Source organism: Callorhinchus milii, unplaced genomic scaffold (assembly GCF_018977255.1).
Source record: "Callorhinchus milii isolate IMCB2004 unplaced genomic scaffold, IMCB_Cmil_1.0 Scaffold3, whole genome shotgun sequence".
NCBI classification, from domain to species: domain Eukaryota; kingdom Metazoa; phylum Chordata; class Chondrichthyes; order Chimaeriformes; family Callorhinchidae; genus Callorhinchus; species Callorhinchus milii.
Window position 1 is genome coordinate 70,827,820 of NW_024704744.1, and position 20,395 is coordinate 70,848,214.

Below are 20,395 nucleotides of genomic sequence, written 5' to 3' on the forward strand. Positions count from 1 at the left end.
CGTGCTGAGCAAGATGGTTTGCCATAGTGCAAGGTGGTGAGACTATACTGATGAGTGGGAAATGGTGCCTTAGGTTGCTCTTGCGAGGCTCAGTTACAGTGGTCTACCTTCATACCGACACTGTGCTGGTTGTTCAGGATCATGAATGTTCCAATGTAGGTCAAGTGATGGGTATGATAGAATATTACAGTACAGGAGCAGGCCATTTGACCCGCCAATCATTAGGCCTTAGATCATTCACTAGGTTCAACCACATCCCTATGAATGATACACATGGAGTTTGAGTTACAGGGACTATTAGAGAAGAGATGCCAAACCATTTAAAAGGTTGTTGAAAAGTACTTCACTTTGTTGATAGTGATACCTATACAAAACACTCAGGTATGCTGGAGTTATTCTTATCTACTTCAACTATGAATTCAGCTGCTATGGCAATAGTACAGTGCACAGAGTTCCTTATTGCTATGTAAATGTTTGTCTAATTACTTTGGTGAGTTAGTTAGAGGCAACTGTTAATTTGTTTTCAATAGATTATAGCTGTCATCTGTGCCGGTCGAGGATGGGGGTGGTAAGTTCACCAAGCTTGGTGCAGAATATGACACAAAGTCTGCAGAGTTCTGAAAAATCTGCAACTTGTGGAGGGAAGAGTTGTGCAGTAGGCAGTTAGCATAGTCAAGCCTGGACATAATGGAAACATGGATCAGGTGTCGTCAGCCTGAGGGGAGAGATAGTGGCAGAGATGAGCAATGTTGTGAATGTGGAGAAGGCAGAATGGGTCATGCCAAGGATGTGGGATTTAAAGGACAGTTAAGGGTTGATCAAGACACCAAGATTCCGTATTGGCTCTGGTATGTGGAGAGTACATCCATGAATAGTGATGCTGTCAACACCTGAGTGACAGAGGATGTGCTAATGAGAGCCAAGTAGGATGTTAGTTGAAATTCAACTGGAGGAAGTTAGCACTCATGCCGGACTTGATGGCAATCCTTTAGGACAGCAGTAGTCCTGGAGTTGAGGGGAGAGGGAGAGAGATGGAGTTGGGTCATAACATAACATAATGGATGATATCACAAGTGGGAGCATGTAAATATTAAAGAAGAGAGTACCAAGGACAGAGCCCAAAGGAACACTGCACTTGACGGTGTGAGACTGGAGGAGAAGCCATTTGGATATACATAATGGAGTTGATGGGAAAGATAAGAATGAAACCAGGCAAGGTTGGAACTGTGAAGGTGGAGCTGAGAGGAGAGGTGGTGAAGAAGAACAGAGAGGTCAACAATGTCGAAGACAGCAGAGAGATTGAGAAGGACGAGGAGACAGAGAGAGCTTTGGTCACAGATGGACAGAATACCATTTGTACCTTTGACTAGGGCAGTTTCTGTACTATGAACAGCAGGAATACCAAAAGTATACATTTCCAGAAAGACACAGCAGGTCAATTGGTTCCTGAATGAGAAAGATAAGGTTAAGAGTTTGGGTTTAATCCTTCATCAGGGTGAAATGGTATCACTGCCTTGATGGCTCAGCAAATTGACCAGTGAGCAGCAGAGTACTGTTACATTATGGAAGGCTTTACCATAAATGACTGTTGTGCTCAGGACTGACAAGGACTCTGCTTTAAAGGAGCAGAGTTTGAATAATAATAATTATTTCATTTGGTATAGCACCTTTCACATCAGGATGACTCAAAGCACTTCATAGTGTAAAGTGTGTATTTTGTATCTGTAGAACATGGCAGACCATTTATGCACAGCAATGTCCCACAAACACCCATGGATGTCCAATATTATTTGGGGGATTGTTGGCCAGGAACCAGGAGAATATAGTGCTGTGAGATCTTTAATGTCCACCTGAACAGACAGATGGGACCTTGGTTTAAAGTCTAATCGGAAGGACGGCAGCTCTGAAATTGCAACACATCCCCTGACTGCATTGGAGTGTCAGCTTAGACCATGTGAGTTCGAGGTCCAACATGGAGCGTGAACTCACAACCTTCTGAGACAAAGGAGAGAGTACTACTACTGAGCCAGCTGGCACAATTGGCCAGGCTAAATGGTATTCTGTTCCTATTTCCCACACACAATTTAAATTTCTAGACAAAAAAGGTTGCAATTTATAGTCTCTACGTTCTCTAAAGTGTTCTGGAGTGAACAATATTGGGAACATGATGTGTTTGGAATCATTAATGCTTAAGAATACTAAAGACCTCATCTGAAATGAAAGACCAATTTAAAAAGAGACATGGTTGCCATGAACTCAATCCTGCAATGCGCACACAGCATCAAGAAATGCATAAACACAGCTATTGATTCTAAATGGATGGTTTTGAACCTGAAGGGAGAGTGTAATGTAAAAAGGAAATTTTTTTTTAAGCTATCGGCTTCATAGAAAAAGATAAATCAGTCATAAGTGGTGATTTCAAAAACTTCATCCCTCAGGCAAGCATCAGTCAGATATCCAGTTACTTGTAAAAGGCCAGATATATATTTCTGCTATGGCAATGTAATACAATCCTGGTCAGAGCTTTATATAAATGAAAAGTGACTATCAGATTAGTCTTTTTTTAAAACTGACTACACACAAAACAATAGAGACTGAAAGGATTGCTCTTTAAAATACACGATGGGTCAAATTATTATGTTATTTCTGTAAATTTTTAGGGTTCTAAAATATTATGGAGACATCAACACATACACACATACCGACCAAAATGGACAGGTCATCAGACATAAAATGTGCTATTTTACCCATGCTACTCCATCCCACAGTCACTTTGCCTCGCTTCCTCTCTTGCCTCCTTCAAGGCCAGTCTCAAGACCCTCCTCTTCGATCGTGCCTTCAGTCACCCTTCCACCTCTCTGCCTTCCTTCACCGCTACCTCACCCCTCCCCCATGCTCGGGTCCTGACCCCTAACTGTCCAGCACCTTGGGATGTCCTCCCGATGTGAAAGGCGCTCTATGAATGTAATTTTGTTGTTGTTGTGTTGGGATATGCAGCAAGCCACTTTGGCTTCTGGTATTATATCAGTTGTTTTAAGTGTAGGTGGTTGTGGGTGGGGGGCTGGTGCAGGTTGCACCATCTATTGCCCTCTGTATCCTCCAGTTGAGCACCAGCTTTGTCTTTGAAAGGGAGATTTAGCCACAATTATTTTTCCTATGTAAAATTCATCCTGTGGAGTCCTGTAGCTCAGTGGTTAGAGCACTCGCTTTGCAAGCGAGAGACCTGAGTTCAATTCCAGGCAGGGCGAAACCTTGGGCAAGTTTCCTTACTCCACATGCCTAATAATAATCCCTCCAAAAAAAACAAACAAAAAAAAAACAATAATAAATTGGTCATTTTCAATCTACGACTGTTTGTGGGACATTGCTGTGCGCAATTGGCTGCCGCGTTCGCCCACAAATATACAGTCAATTCACTTTACAGTGTGTTCTGTGAAGCGCTTTGGGACGTCCTCCCGACGTGAAAAGCGCTATATCAAATGCAAGGATTATTATTATTATTATCCTCTAATATATTTACTCCATCCTCACATCAAATTCATTGTAATTTGCAGATCCCAGCTATTCCCTTGCTTTCTGCATTACTGCTGATGTTGCTCTGACTGTGTATCTTTTTTCACACACATCATTTACGTCTTCGGTGCCCAAAGCTGGCTGCAATTGCTGGGAACGACTGCTGATTTAATGAAGTCATTTTGGCATTGAAAGGAATCGGGATCCAAACATTTAACACTGGCCGTGGTATCATCAAGAACCCAGTGAGCAGCATCTTTGTAATTTGTTGTGCTGACATCTTTGTCCACCACACGTGCCTAAGTCTTCCCTTTTATTTGTAGACCTTGCTGCATGGAGTGCCTAACAGAGTGTGTTTATAAATACTGCAATTTTGTCCTCATAGGTCCACACTTGGCATCCGTAGGGTTGTCTCTCCCACTGCAAACATCACCACATCAGCAGGGCCCTATCTGAAAATCAGCTCTTATAGATTTGCCACTTGCATTTTGACCTACCCATCTGGATTTGGGACTACATTGCCTCACTGGAGTGACAATGCCTCATATTATCTTTGGCTTTTATGTTCACGAGCAGGGCTAAAATAAAAAATCAATAAAAATGCTCTGTTTCTATATAAAAAAAGGAATGTCAGGGTCCCTAACAGTATAGCTGTTTGAGGTTATTTTTCTTTTTTCGTTTTTTTCACAAATTTGAATCTCTTCATAATCTTTCAGGTTCTCTTTATGTTCAGAGTCTGGAAAGCACGCCAACAGGTTTGTGTGTAACTACACTAGTTTCACTATATTAATCATAATTTCAGCTTTGCCAATTACCATTTATGGTGTGACAGACATCCTTTTTTTGAGAGATTATAATGCAAACAATTAGGAGCAGCTTTCCCAAGTCGTACTTCCTCCCTGGACTGCTGTACATTGTGCCAACACTGTCCTATAGCTGATATTATGCTCTCAACCAAATGATACAGTATGTACTGAGACCTGTGTTAAAGGAATACCTTAAAATAAGACTGCAGAATGTCTCATCTTCAAGTTTTCTTTCTAAATCAAATTTTGAAAAAAAAACACTAAATACTTTTAAAATAAATTACAAAGCAATACCCTACATGTGCGGGTTCAAGCTTGAAGCCTCAATTTTCCCATTTCCACCCAAACAGGTTTCCAGGAGTAGAACACTTTGCCAGGGCTCCCCAGAATCAACCAGCGCTCAGACATCATAAATAGACTTCATGCAATGACTGAGAAGTAATGTTACAGAAACAGTCGGCAAATTACGCCAGGGTAATTCCCTGAATGTTGATAAATTTATCCACTGTTAAGATAAAAGCACTTCATTCTCTACTGGTTCGTCCATAAAAACAGAAGTAAATCATCTCTTTGTCCTCACTATTTTCTTGCCTTTATTAATTGCCTTCTGCAATGTTTACTCTTGCCACTTCCCTTTGCCCTTACATAAACCATTTATTGTAAGTTTATTAATAGCCTCTAATGGACAACCTTAGGCTCTCCTTCTCCATCACCAACTGGCTCCTCTGTCCACCCTCTCACACATCCTCGCCTCCAACACCAACTGCGAGGCGATGCTGGACTTCCTCGAAACCAAAGCCGAGGGGAGCCGCTCAACTGTCTCTGCCCTTCCATTTACATCTCCTCTCCATCTTCTCCTCACACCTGGCCCCTACCAATCCTCCCTCCACACCTTTGAACCTGTCTCCCCCTGCTCTCTCACCACCACTAAAACCCACATGAAACCAAACACTTGCTCCCTCAACCCTATCCCTACCCCTCTCCTTACCTCCCAGCTCCACCTCCTTGACCCTCTACTCACAGACATCATAAATCTCTCCCTGTCCACTGGTACGGTTCCCACCCCTTAAAAACATCCGTCATCACTCCTATCCTTAAAAAACCCTCCCTGGACCTATCCCTGTTCTCAAACTACTGGCCCATCTCCAACCTCCCTTTTCCTGGAATGAGTCGTTGCTTCCCAGCTTCGCTCCTTCCTCTCCCGTCACTCCCTTCATGAACCCCTCCAATCGGATTTCCATGCCACCCACAGCACAGGAACAGCCCTGGTCAAAGTGACAAATGGCATTTAATCTATTTGCGACCAGGCTCCCTCTACTTCCTCGTCCTCCTTGACCTCTCTGCTGTCCTCAATATCGTCAACCACTTTATCCTCCTCCACCGCCTCTCCCCTCACCTTAACCTTCATGGTCTGTCCTTGAATGGTTCAAATCCTACCTCTCACACCGTCTCCACTTCATCTCCAAAAACGGTTTCTCCTCTAGCCCCCACACCATCTTATGTGGTGTTCCTCAGGCCTCTGTCCTTGGTCGCTTCCTCTTCAATATCTATATGCAACCTCTTGGTGACATCATTCACAGACATGGGGTCAACTTCCACATACCTGTGGATAACACCCAACTCGTATCTCTCTGCCTCCACCCTCGACTCCAGTCCCACTGCTGTCCTGACAGAATGTCTGCCAGACGTCATATCCTGGATGAGAGCTAATTTTCTACAGTTGAACTTCAACAAGACCGAGGCTCTCCTGATTGGCTCCCGTCAGTACCTCCACAACTCGAGCGCTGAAAATTACACCATCCAAGGATGCACACTCCACTTCACAGAGCCAGTCTGGAACCTCGTAGTCTTGTTTGACCCTTAACTATCCTTTCTACCCCACATCCTTGCCATGACCCTGCTCTGCCTTCCCCCACCTCTGCAACATCGCCCGGCTGTCCACCTCTGTCTCTCACCGCAGGTCACCGAGACCCTCATACATGCATTCATAACATCCAGGTTTGACTATGCAAACTCCTTGCTTGTCGGGCTCCCCAACTCCTCTCTCCATAGGCTGTGGATCATCCAGTACTCTGCAGCCCATGTCCTCTCCTACACCAGGCTCTATGATTTTATCACCCCCATCCTCACCCAACTCCACTGGCTTCCCATCACACAGCGGATACGGTTCAAGATCCTGGTCCTCACCTTCAAAGTCCTTCATGGCCTTTCTTCTCCGCCCTACCTCTGTGACCTCCTAACCCTCTATCAACCTGCCCACTCCCTCCGCTCAGCAGGCTCTGGCCTGCTTCACGTCCCCTGCCTTGCCCGCCCCACCATTAATGGGCGGGTCTTCAGCCACTCTGCCTCCCTCTCTGGAACTTCATCCCATAGTCCCTCTGCCTCACCCCCTCCCTTGCCTCCTTCAAGACCCTCTTCTTCAACAGTGCCTTCAATTACCCTGCTTCCCCCCTGCCCCTGCCCTCCACCCTCCCCGATCACGACCCCCAGCTCGGGTCCAAAACACTGATTGTCCAGAGCCTTGGGACGTCCTCACAATGGAGTCCTGTAGCTCAGTGGTTAGAGCACTCGCTTTGCAAGTGAGAGACCTGAGTTCAATTCCAGGCAGAGGGCGAAACCTTGGGCAAGTTTCCTTACTCCACATGCCTAATAATAATCCCTCCAAAAAATCAAAACAATAATGAATTGGTCATTTTCAATCTACGACTGTTTGTGGGACATTGCTGTGCGCAATTGGCTGCCGCGTTCGCCCACAAATATACAATCAATTCACTTTACAGTGTGTTCTGTGAAGCGCTTTGGGACGTCCTCCCGACGTGAAAAGCGCTATATCAAATGCAAGGATTATTATTATTATTATTATAATGTGGAAGGCGCTATACAAATGTAATTTAATTGTTGTTGTTGTTGCATCTCATTGTTTAAGAACTCTGTCTCCTCTCTGCCAATCAATTGCTGATCCATGGCACCAGATTGCCTTCAATTTAATGCCTAATCTCCAGTGTGGAACTTTATCAAATGCTGTCTGAAAGTGTGTCTCCATCACTGAACTTAATTTCCCCCCTAACACTAGCATTATAATCCCCTTTTCCACTATGAAGAACAAAATAAAGCATTCATTTAGCAGTTTGTCATGTCCTTATCCTCTACCGTTATCTTATCCAATTTGGTTTTAAGTGGGCCGTCACCATTACCGCTCTTGTTCCTGGTACACATTTTTTAAAATGCTGTTTTGCCTGATACCATCTGTAAGGTTTTATTGGTTCTCTCACGTTGCCCTCATTATTTTTCTTGCCATGGTTTAGATGCCTTCTGCAATCCTCTCAATCCCTAGTCTCTCCACTTTCTTGTTTTATACATTTACTGCTCTTGTTATTCTGAGTTTATAAAGTAATGGATTTTCAGGACCTTTCCTGACCAGTAGAAAATAATAATGCTGTGAGCGTAACTCTTGGATCTCAGCAGTTGTAGAAATGAGAAAGTAGCAGTCAGGAAAGCAGCACAGGTAGGTGCAATTGGTAATTCATTGAAAAAATACTGAAGTTGTTTTTAACTTTCTTCGAAATTGTACAATGGAAGGAAACTTGTGGATAGAGTTTTGCCTAGGAGCACTGTTTTAAATCATTGATAATCGGCAGTAATAACAGTAAACGTTGCATCACTAACCTGAATGATATTGCCTACATTCATATATTTTACCTAACAGTTGATGTCACTCACTGGGTATTTGACTGTAAAAGACAGTCAGTGGTGTTTGTAATGTTACTAACATCAAGACCCAAGTTATTAAACAGCTAACACATAACACTGGTGTACGTTCAAAAGCAAAGCATTTTTTTATGTCCAATCCCATTCAAGTGGATTGTACCATTTATCTCCCTGCAGTTGATTACTTCTTTGCTCAGAATGTATACGTTACCTTGTTAAAAGGAGCAATCCAGTGTTTCAACCAACACAAGGCAACACTGATTTGATTTAGCTGAAGGGCTGTCTTTTGATGCAACAATGGAACATTGAACTAATGTTTTAATTTTGTCACCTCAGAAATGAAGGGAAATGTGTTGAAGGAATGGTGGAAATATTTGATATGCTCCTAGCAACAGTATCACGCTTCCGATTGCTAAAGCTGCAGTGTGAGGAGTACATCTGCCTCAAGGCCATCATCCTGTTGAATTCTGGTGAGTCAGAGATATGTATGCACCAAGACTGAAAATGATTGAGAGGGCAGTTGGTGGGGGGGTGGGGAACAGGGCACAAGGACAGGCAAAATGCCTAATGTGTTGAAATAATACATGTGTAAATAAATAAATATTGATGACATTTGGTGTCTTTAAGTTGTAAACCTTTTTTTTCCCCCCATTCCATTGGATTTGGTGCCAGAATCTGCCTCCACCACCTGACTGGGTAATCTATACAGGCTTGAAGTAAAATTAATTAGTGTCATTTTAAATGTAAAGTATGTGAGCACAGCGTTCATCTCAGACATTTTTTTGGTGGGTGGGGAGGGAATCTTGCAGTGCAGGTCAATAAATCATTATACATTTTGGTGTCAGTTAGAAATTGGAAGTTAAGTGGAGTTCCTGTTTTGGCAATATGTCAGGTAATCGGTTGACTTAGGTGGATAATAATTATTGCGCTAATTTTACCAACTCTCTCCTTTGATCAGGAGTACACCCAATGGTACCATCACATCTAAAGTAATTCCCCACAAGTGGAATTTGGCGAGCTTCCCTTAGATTCGAACAACAACAACTTGCATTTATGGAGCGCCCTTTAACCCAGAGTAGAGTTTGCTGAGTCTTTACAGGGGTACAAATGCGCAAACTCTACAAAACACAAAAGAAGTTGAACACCTTCAGAAGAGAAGGTGGGAAAAAAAAGAAAGTCTTAATAAAAAATGCACTGTTTGAAAATGAAATGTAACAGTGGGCAGATTACTGCATTTGAAGTAATCTGAAGGAAGTATAACTACAAAATCTAACCATGGAACTGGAGGTTGTGTGTCATGCATGCTAAGAGTGCAGCAGTGGAACTTCACACGAAGGGCGGTATAAATTTCTGCCCCCTCTGGATTGCAGTGTCAGCTGGTAATGGAATCGGGTTGAAAATGCACTTTGTGGATTTTGCTCCTCAAATCCTGCTATTGTTCTGTAACATGCAAACTTGTTTCTATTGCTATCTAGGACGACAGTGTGAGAAATGATAGTTTGTAACGCAGTTTATTATATAATAGCATGACTTTGACGTACAGCAAGCCACCACAGTGGAGGATTTCACATTGCAAATCACATTTACCTGGAGCCCCTGCAAATAAATATTTGTCTCGCAGGTGATACTGGGTTCCCTGCAGATCCTTGCATATAGCACCATGTAATTTTTTGCCTTCGGAGAGCATCTATGCAATAATAAATGGGCATAACCAGTATAATAGGGCACCTTACCATGTAGGAGGAAGAGAAGTAGGTGGCCAGAGTATGGCATTGCAGGTGCAGAATCCGGATTTATCCCTACGATTATTTTGCGGCATTTCTAACAGATTTCTTAATGAAGGAATCTGAGTTGGGTCTCCTTCATCACTAAATACATAAACCTGTCATTCCAACCTGAGGAAATAGGTTGCGTTGGAGTGGAGTTCCTGTGGGTTGGATTTCTGGACTTCTAGCTATTGCAGGGAGCAGGTGAGGAACTTCAACAACAAGGACATCCCAAGGCGCTGGATAGTCAGGGAATTTGTCCCGAACGAGGGTTGGGATCAGGAACGGCGGAGGGCAGGGTAGTTAGGGGTAGGAGGGTGCCCGAATTCAGTATTCAGACTCTTCCTTTTCAGTCACTTTTGAGGAGGGTGTCTTGAGATGTGCCTTGAAGGAGGTAAAGGAGGGAGCAAGGTGGAGGGACTGAGGGATGGAGTTCCAAAGGATTGGGGCAGAGAGGCTAAAGTGAAGAACTGCAGAGGAGGGGGAAGGGGTGCACCCACTGTAGTTAGGTTTTGAGTACAAATGTTTTGCAAAAGACTTTTCTTTTCTTTTGACATTTTGTGAGGAGTCTGGTGGTGAATTTGCTGTCAGGTAGGTGCAGGATAATCCCAATTTGTTTTCCCACTTCAATTTGTCTGAATTCCCAGACCCCGTTAATAATATGAATACTGTAACATACCTGGTATAGTACCTAATGGAATAATACATGGAAATAGTAATATTTTATTGTTCAAATAAAAAGCTGTCAATAAAAGGGAGCAAAATAAAACCTTGCATATATCTTTCTGCCAGCAGGTATTACTGAAAGTTACTTATCAAGGGCTCCCCAAAATATTTGGGTTTTATTTGCTCAGTTATAGTTTGTTAAGTAGAAAGTATTCAGACTTTTCCTTTTCAGTTCACTTTTGAATAAGAGCAAAAGTTTTTAAATTAGGAACAGCCCACTTAAACTGTTTGCTTCAATGGTAAGTTATTCATACATCTATTAACTAGAGTGTCAGGAAGTTCTGGGTGACTTGACATTTAATTTTGGCTGTTTACAATCGATTAAGTCTTTTTGTATAAAGGTGATTTCTGCCATCATTCATCACGAATCTGAAAGAATCCCAAATCATCATTGTGTTAACTAGTCAACCATGATATTAAGATCTAAATGATTCAGGTAAATGTAAAGCCCTTGACAATATTATCCTAAACAGTGCAGATTTGTAAGAACCAAACAATTTGCCTTAAAACCAATTACACAACCAGCCAGATATTAGGCCAACCATAAAAAGGAATAAAATAAATTCTTCAATTATTTTTCTTTTTGTTAGGCACCACAATGCATATCGATAGACAAGGGCATGACGGTTATCATTTATATAGTTATAACTTCTTGAAGAAAATGTTATTGTCTATGTAAAGTATGTGAAATTGGCTTTCTCAAATCAAATTCACTTTTCTCCTCCAATTTTCGTCCCGTCTCCTCCTTTCCTGAAACCACTTGACTCCTTTTTCGTCCTAGTGAGGTATGGTTTCTACGGTGCCAATCAATCTCCAATAAATAGCTCACCCGACTAGTCATTACTCATGTGCAAGCCTTGACAATGAGTGTTGGTTATTAAACTGCAGAGGGCATCACAGCCCAATCCTGTACTTCCCCAACATCCACACGGCTTCCAGCAGAAGTCTCTGGATAATAGTAATTCAGAGCAGGAATCTTGGCAGGTATTTCCCCCATTCTCCCCGCCCAAACACAGGAACACCAAATATGATTGCAGCACCCTAATTAATGTTATAAGATTAAACAAGCTGAGATAATATTACCAAAAGGTCACCCTTACTAAGCAATCCGATCAAATTCTGATCCAAACAAAACATTTCTTCAAAAATGTAACTATTTATCAAGATTATTAATCACTAAGGTTTGTCAGTGAATAATCTCCTATGTTAAATACAGGTCCTGGAGAATAGAACAAGGTGTTCCAATATTACAAAGAACAATAAGGCATAAATCAGGGAATTATAAACCTGTTCTCCTGGCACTGAAAATGCTTGAGGCATGATCAATGTTTAAGGAGCTTGTAGAGACTACAAGTGATAGTCCCATCAAAGTCCATTCAAGCATGACCAGAGGCCACAAATTCAAAATATCTACAAATATTAAATTTTCAGGTTTACTTAATTCAGAGCTGAGAAGAATTTAATACAAATTATTCGCAGCTTTAAAAGTTCTGGATTTGGTCCTGCATGAATTATGGGATGCACTGAAATAAACCAAGCTGTGATATTTAGTTTAGAAAATAGTTGAAGGTTATAAGAATCTTTATGTAAACACTTCATGGAACAGCACCAAGGCTATATGGTTGGGATATTAGAAATGCCACCATTTCTGTTGAGATTCACTTTCAGATCACAAATATGACTTGCACTGGCTGAGTTTTTATTCAAGTAGAAGTAATTATTGTGATTATTCACTGTAACCAGCTCTGTATTAATAAGGTGTATCTAAATTAGAGAGAGTGGACATTTGTGGAGTTTTTGGTGATCATTATTGATGGTCAGGCAGGTATTTCCAATCTCTGCCCTCTTTGGGGTGGGGGAGGGTTGCCTATGATTAGGTGCCTCAATCAGGACATTATGGTGTTTTGGGCTGAGTCCATGACAACAGAATCTGACTGACGAAAGTCTGTGGAAGAGAGGAGCCCAATGGACTGCGAGTCATTAACCTCATGCTGTACTGTCACGTACAATATTCTTTGTTTTCGTTCTTAAAATGATTTGTTGTTGCATCAAAAAAGTACCACTCTTGGTGAAAGAGCGATTGAAGGGAATAAGAGAGAATGTGGTGTGGTATTCTTTGAATGTAGTAACTGGCAGGTGGAGTGTATGGTTTTATCTGATCCTATTGATTCTAATGTTCAGAATAAACAGTCCAGAAAGAGATGAAGGAGTCTGAGGAGTACTGTGAATCTGTCATTAGCATTTCAGATTTTGGTTAAAATTTGCGTTGTTTTTAACAGGATTTTGTAATAAGGAATCTGACTCACACAAGTGGGACTTCTTCCACCAACTGGAAGTATGTCGGATTGACCTGCGAGAACTCTGCTCCAATGAGATCTACTTTAGGAAAACAGTTCCAAGGTCAACGGGAATGTGAACAAGATTCCTTATTAAGGGATCCCTGTGAGGAAATAGCATAAATTTTTCCCCGATTATTCATACAGCAATTTCTATTCCATTTAGCTTTTATCATGTACTCCTGTCTCTGGGTTCAGGGAGAGAGCAGCGCTCCTGTAAGAATCAGGCAGCTCCTCACACACACACATTCACACACACTGTACCACACGGAAATGCAGTCTTACATCTGGGACTGAAACCGTAGCCTCCTAACATGCGATCTGAAGGCTTTATTCTGGGCTGGTATCCATATGATATTACCCTGTTCTTTAGTGTGATTCAGCCTAATGTTGACATCTCATGTTACAGGCACTCAGTAGGTAGTTCATGAAGTACTTGAAGATAAGGTTCTTGGTCAGGGAAGGGTGGTTGTCAGTGCCCTTAACAATCTGCATTTGCAGCTGCTGAGAACTCACAGAAGCTGAGTCGGTTTGCAAGTTGTGGAGTGTAGAGAACTGCCCAGAACACAGGTTGGCAGAAGTTGACAGAAACTAGTGTATTTGGACCACAAAGTACTTATTGAAGGACTGGTGAATTTGAACCAGTTTATCATGATTTAGGCTCTGGTAAGCTTCCCACTGCCTCTCCAGCTAAGACCACTCCATCTGTTACAGTGGTGGCTTGCAAGACCATCAGGAGCTGATTGGAAAGAATTCAATTTGCTGGTGACAAGTCTACCCTTCCCATTGTTGAGTTAGACAGGCTGGTCACCAGGAGTGCCCTGAAGTTCTGCGTACTTGCCTGTCTCAGGTAACGAATCACTGAGGTTCGGTTATACTCACTCTTTTTTTCAGTGCCTTGGGACATCTTTCCAACATGAAAGGCATTATATAAATGTAATTTGTTGTTGTTTCGCCAGCCATTTCACATTGCAAGACACCACTCCTCACTTACCCACTTACAAAAGTTGGTCTTCACACAGATTACAAACATATTTGTAGTAGCATTCTGAAGGGAGGTTGTCTATGTTTCACTAAACAAGTTATAAGAAACGTGACCAATTCAAGACAGATTCTCAGTGAAGCGTTTCTTTAAATGTCCATAATCTTGATAACACAAAATAAAAACTTTTCTAAAGGATTAACTTGCAAGATCAGAAGAGAGGTTTGAATGAAAAAGATCTTTTGGTCTCATCTTCTCATCATCTCATCCTTCCATAATATCCACCCCACTATCCCGATGTTTCTTAAATGAGCCCAGTGATTTGACCTAGACCTTCCTTCCCGGTAACCCATTCCTTCTTTTAATTGCTCTCTGTGTAAAGAAATTGTTTTCATTTTTTCATGAACATTTATACTGCTGAGAAATCGAGCGCTTCTCCAATCTGAGAATCCAGTGTCACCAGTACTCCTGGGTCAGGTATAGCATAAGGTTGGATGCTGAATAAAGCATCCTCTTACTGTGCCCCGACAATGGGCCTCAGTGTCAACCTCGGAAGACCTGCCAATCTCTTCTGCAGTATTCCATACTGTTTCTCACAATCTACATGAGAAACAGCATCTCTTCACGTGAGTCTTGTAGTTTAAGGTTGAATTATTGGCCGTTTTATACAATGGACCTGTGGTCCATGACTGGATACTATTTTGAGATTGATGTCACACAGTACATTCTGACCAGCATCCTGGTCTGCAACAACAACAACAAGATTACATTTGTATAGTGCCTTTCACGTCGGGAGGACAGAGTACATTGCAGACTAGATTCAAACTCAGCCTTAAAGGTGAAAGGACAGTGTGTAAACTCAATGTACTGCTCAATTCCTAGAATAGTTTCATGCTTGAGATTTTTTCTTATGTTCCAATAAGTAATTCTTCCAATAAACCTCTTCCCAACCCTTATACCTACTGCAGAACATAAATTTGTTAGTCGACTGGCAGATTGCTTTTCCGGGGGTAATAATCCCTTAAAAAAATAATAATTTGGTCACTCAATCCATGACTGTTTGTGGGACACTGCTGTGCGCAATTGGCTGCCAAGTTTCATCCACAAAATATATAGCCAGTTCATTTTACAGTATAATCTGTGAAGCGCTTTGAGAAGTCTCAAAGATACAAGAAGACGCGTGAAGGGTGCTATATAAATGCAAGTTGTTATAGTTATTGTTGTTATTATTATCATTAAGGGAGTCACTAAATTCATTTAATTTAGAAATATTCCTCTTTTTTTGCCTGCAGAAATTCTGGAACGGTTCAGAATGCCATCTTATGTTGGGTTTCTAATTTCAGGACAAAGCTGCTTCACTGGTAGTGTAGTGATGTGAAGCGGAAAGCCAGATTTAGACTTGCCACTCCAGAATGAATCGTGAGAAAAGAATCGCCAGATTTTGGACACAAGTAATCTGGTGCATATTCAGAACACTGAAATCAGAGCAGCTTGGGAGCATTTAGTGAACTACAAGGTGGAGAGTTGAGCATAGCTCACCAACTGTGTTCATACAACAGCAACAACTTGCATTTATAATAGCGCCCTTCATACAGGGTAGCATCTCAGAGCACGTGAATCATACTGCTCCTCTCCAGGGTGATTCATTCTACAGTCCCCATACTATACATAGGACATTGAATCACTGCCAAACGTGTAATTTAAATGCAGCATAAGTAAACTGGTAATATGTCTATATCGTTTTTTTCTAGGTGATAAGGCAGTTTTCATGTGGCTTGGCATATAAAACATTGAGAATTAAAATACCTGCAGTTGCAGCTGCACATCTGTAGATGCTTTCTCACTGTGTATAGGCTACGTTGATGCTCAGTGTGGCTTCTGGAGATATTTATTCATGGCGACAGCCTGTCTGTGGTACCAAGGACACCCACACATCTTAGGAGGTTTATCCAAATGGCAACATTTGCTGTACCTCAACATTGAAATAAAAACCTTTAAACTACAAAACACACTTTGTTCTTAAACATATTCTCATATCACAACAGACGTCTGCTTTTTGTCCTTATAAGCCTAAGGTCAAGGAGACTGTAAAATACTGATAGAAGAGCAGAGAGTAAAAGCAAATTTATTAGGGAAGATATTAAGTACAGTTGCTTGTATTTGTGTGGTTGCAGTAGGCTTGGCACATGGAGCTGCTCTGTTGTTTGCTGTGGTATTGCCTTTACACTTGGTTCAGCTCTTGCTGGTTATATTTTTATGCAAATATTCTGCGATTTTCTGAAATCCTCCAGTTCCAATGTACAACTTTAACTCTTTTGGTATTTGCGAGTTATATTTGCCTTGCTTATTCTTATACGGGCCAGATTATTCTTTTAGTTTTGTTTTCAGAGGATGAAAATAATTCCATTCACACAGTAACTCCTCATTAATCTCTGCTCTGACAATTCCAGAAATATTTTCTTATTTAATGCAATGGGGAAGATTCAGTCAGAAAACAGTCCAGTGCAGTATATGGTTTGATTTTCATTGCGTTAAAATATGTTCTAGAATCCATTAGAGACCATGAGTTTTACTTTAGTAGTGAGCCCAGTCACTCCCTTTCAGCATAAAGGAATTTATGATCCCTTTGCCTGGGGCAGTAGTAAACTTGATCTTTTTTCTTGCTCCTTGATGCTTCCTAGAGCCTGGTAGTAGAACGGTGTCTCTCAAAGATAGTGGTTCTGTCTCCTGCTGTGGTGTCCATTTGCCTGTAAATGGATTACATTTAAGTCATCTAGGATGGGCTAGTGTCCAAGTGGTTCTCAGCAGATTCAAGCTGGAGAGCTTGTGTTTGGGGAAAGAGAACGGATTTTGTTGAAGTGGTGGGTTCTGGAATTAGGAGGCTTCACACGCTCAGCACACAGATATATTCTTTATACAATTGACAGTCTTCTGGGATAATAAGAATCCAGTTACATAGTAACTCCTCATTCTTCTGATCTCCTTCCCAAGTGTTTTACATTATATGTAGCAGATAGGGCATCAGTCTGCATACAAAATCAATTATTCCAAATCTGAGCTTGTGTGTTTGCCAGTTTCAGGCAGCTTGACTTGCCTCTGCACTCAAGGATATTGTTCAGGCAGTGCAGATGTTAGGTTTCAGAAATGAGGGGTAATCCAGCACTCTTTGGGTATTCTGTTATGTGCAGGTTCCAGCTCTTGAATACAATGCTCCTGTGACTCCTGGGGAGCATTTTTATTTTGCTGTAGGCACGGATAATTTTCCCACAGAGCAGCTTTGGCACTTTCCCATAGGAGGAATAAGCAGTTTCCCAGGGGTAAAATTGAGTTCCAGAAAATAAGTCTAAAGTTCCCAGACTTCAGTAATAAAATGAGGGATTCCTGAGTAGGGGACATTTGATCTTTAGGGGAGGTCCAGTAGGAAGAGAAATCAGGACCAGAAGAGTTGTCTAAATACAGCCTGACATGGGAGACATAGTATTTGAGACCAGGAAGTAATGAAATCTCAAGGAAGAGTTAGGTCGAATGGAATAAAAAGCCTAATCTGAGGCCAGACAATTAACTGTAATTCAATTGTCCATGAGAACCAGGTTCTCACTAGAAGCAGGTCCACATCAGAACCTGGGGAGATCCTGTATGTAATCGGTCTGCTTCCCACATGACTGGGGATATCATAGAGGGTGGATCAACCCAGGGCACTTTCACTCACTTCCTAGTACTGTAATTGACTCAAAAACAGAAGCTTAGCAGCACAGGCAGAAGCCTCAGATCTGGGCATTAACTTGTCTTTGATTTGTCACTATATGGCAATCTGGTTACTAACCCTACAATATTTGATTAGCTCAGTTGTGTTAAACAAGGGCTGCAGTCAGACTACCATTTAGAAATAGATAGCCAGTATTTTTCAGCGAGCACTGATTCACATCGCCAAAAACAGATGGAATGCAGTGTGACTAAATTAATCAGTCAATTTTTGTATAAACCTCCTGTTATTTGCCTTACAACAAATCCAGTAATGAGGAGTCATTTTTCCATTTTATCCCTTGGTAAAAATCTGCCTTGTGTTAAGGATTAAATCATTCCTTTTGTTTTCGGGTTGCTGTAGGACAGATATCTGACAATCAGTAACACATCAACTTGCTTTACAAGCTGTTTGGGCCACATAAATTACTGGATAAAGAGAATATTTTACAGGAGAATATAAAGAGAATATTTTTTCTGGCTGTGTGGGGGAAAGATATAGTGAATGGCTATTGGGCAGTGTCTCTGTATTCAATTGGATGTTCTAAAGAAGGCAATTCTGAACACTTGGATCCTGGGAGCTGTGCAGCCCAATAATTCTGGAGACTCACTCCACCTTCCTCTTTGGGGAGTTAAAGCCTTTAAATCATATACTCAGTGGTCTTCCTTCCCAGATGAACCTATTGATGGTCTGGAAATATTGGGCTGGGGTTTGCACATGGTTGGGATGAAGCTAGGATTAGGTTTAGTTTGGGGCTTTGGTTTGTGGTGAGACTAGCTAGAGGCTAGGGCATGGATGGGTACTGGGTAAGAGCCAGGATATCGGTTGGCTGGATTAGGATGGGAATTCAGTTAATGATGGTCTAATAATGGTGTTTGGGCTGGTGTGGAGCTGATGGTGGTGGGGTTGGAGATGGTGTTGGAGCTGATAGTAGAGGGGTTGGGGCTAGTGTTGGGACTGGGTGTGTCTTAGATCTAATTGGTCCTGGGGCTAGTCAGCATCTGTAGGAAAAATAGACAGCGGTAAAACAGACAGCGATAAAACAAAACATTTCTTGCGCTCGCTGAATGTAGATTGTTAAAAAAGCAGTTGATAAATGAACTTTGGTAGCTGATTTTCTCTCCTATAACATATAGTAAATAATATCCAAATTATTTTATTAATTCATTGACTTATTTTGTTTTTCTCTAGGTGTGTTTCCTTTCCTCTCAAGTACGATGGAGGCACTGAATGACAGTGAGCAGATTCAGATAATCCTGGACAAAATCACTGATGCTTTGGTTCACTTTATCACCAGGGCAGGCCTCTCCCTGCAGCAGCAGTCTCGACGGCTGGCTCAACTCCTGCTCCTCCTCTCTCACATCAGGCACATGAGGTAAGCGCCTTAGGAACATCAGTGTCTAGGATGGAGAATTTGGCTCATGTGGAATAAAACTTTCTTGGTTATGTTTCAAATTGCAAATCTCACCATTGGCAACCTGATGAAAGTTAGCATTCCAAAGCATTATAATTTCTTTTTTTGTGGTTAACTTTTACCTGTGTTTGTATTCTATTTTTGATGGTACATCAAAAACATTTGTCAAACAACAATGTGCTGAGATAACGCCTGTGCTTGTGAAATGTTGTCATCGCTTGTTATGAATGACTCTCCCTCTACTGGTGTGAATCTTGCTCCTGTGAACTGTTTGGTGACTTCAGTGACTTCTTTGAAACACGTTCCCCCAATCAGCCTTCACTGGATAAACGCAAATAATTCCAAATAGATGATAGAGAAAATGTTGCTGATCAGAAAAGAACAATTTAAAGTTCTCCACAGTTTAGGAGCTGTTTTCATTTCTCTGGTGGCGTATATATACCTATTTTGGATGTTTAGTAATTACTAAATTCACATGAGCTACTTACTGTGGACAGCTATAAGACAGCAATAGCAGAGCCTGTATTAACTAAGATGGTGCACAACATGGATACACACCAAAGGAGCCAGGGATAAACTAAAGAAAGCAAACCAAAATTCCAAAATAGAAAGCTGTGCCACCATGCAACATTTGCTTCACAACTGTATAGCCTGTGCAGAGTATTGGTGTTATAAAATATATTTTTTATACTTATAGTTATCCAGATTATAGGTTATATGTTATATGTATTCTAGTGAATTTAAGGAAGCTCCAAGTGAATTCAATTCCTGAATACTATATCAACTGTGTTATTATTTTTGACTGAATACATTTTTGCTCTGGTGGGCAGTGAACTGACTATTCACTTCTGTAAAATAGTGTAAATAGTGATCTCAATTAAAATATCACTGGTGGGGGTGGGGACAGGTGTGGGTAGGGGTTGATGGTCAGGAAGAGGGCGAATAATAGCACCTGGTGATTAGAGAAATGTTACAGTACAGAATCAGGCAGATCAGACCATTGTGTCTGTGCTGGTGCTGCTCGTCTATTGGAGCTACCTCTCTAATCCTATTCTCTTTCCAAATACATTTTAATATTATTTTTGTCCTCAAATATTTATCTGATTCCTTTTAAATGTTATTATGGGAACATAATTCAACCGTCATTTGTGAGAGACATTCAATAATCTGTATTTCAGTCACACTGTGTAAAAAGAAAATCCAAACTTCCTCTTTTTTCTTCAGGTAATAATTCTCAATTAACATTACTGATTATTAAAGTAGTCTCTTGTTGCTAAAACCTTGGTAAATTCATGCTTACCTTTTGTGTAAGCACATCATTTGACTTTATATTGGAGCGAGTGTTCTGTGTAGTTGTGTGAGCAGTTTGTAAATACAGACGGAGTGTGATATTTCCTGTTTT

The 20,395-nt window shown here is 41.3% G+C and overlaps 1 protein-coding gene across 4 annotated transcripts in view; it reads left to right on the top strand.

Annotated features, from left to right (window-relative positions):
* Positions 1-20,395, top strand: part of esr1 (estrogen receptor 1) — a 117,949-nt gene that overhangs the window by 85,313 nt on the left and 12,241 nt on the right. For all 4 annotated transcript variants that reach the window (XM_007894405.2, XM_007894403.2, XM_007894404.2 and 1 more), the window contains 2 exons: positions 8,364-8,497; positions 18,771-18,954. In XM_007894405.2, the coding sequence (XP_007892596.1) occupies positions 8,364-8,497; positions 18,771-18,954 (318 nt within the window). The remainder of the gene's footprint in view (positions 1-8,363; positions 8,498-18,770; positions 18,955-20,395) is intronic.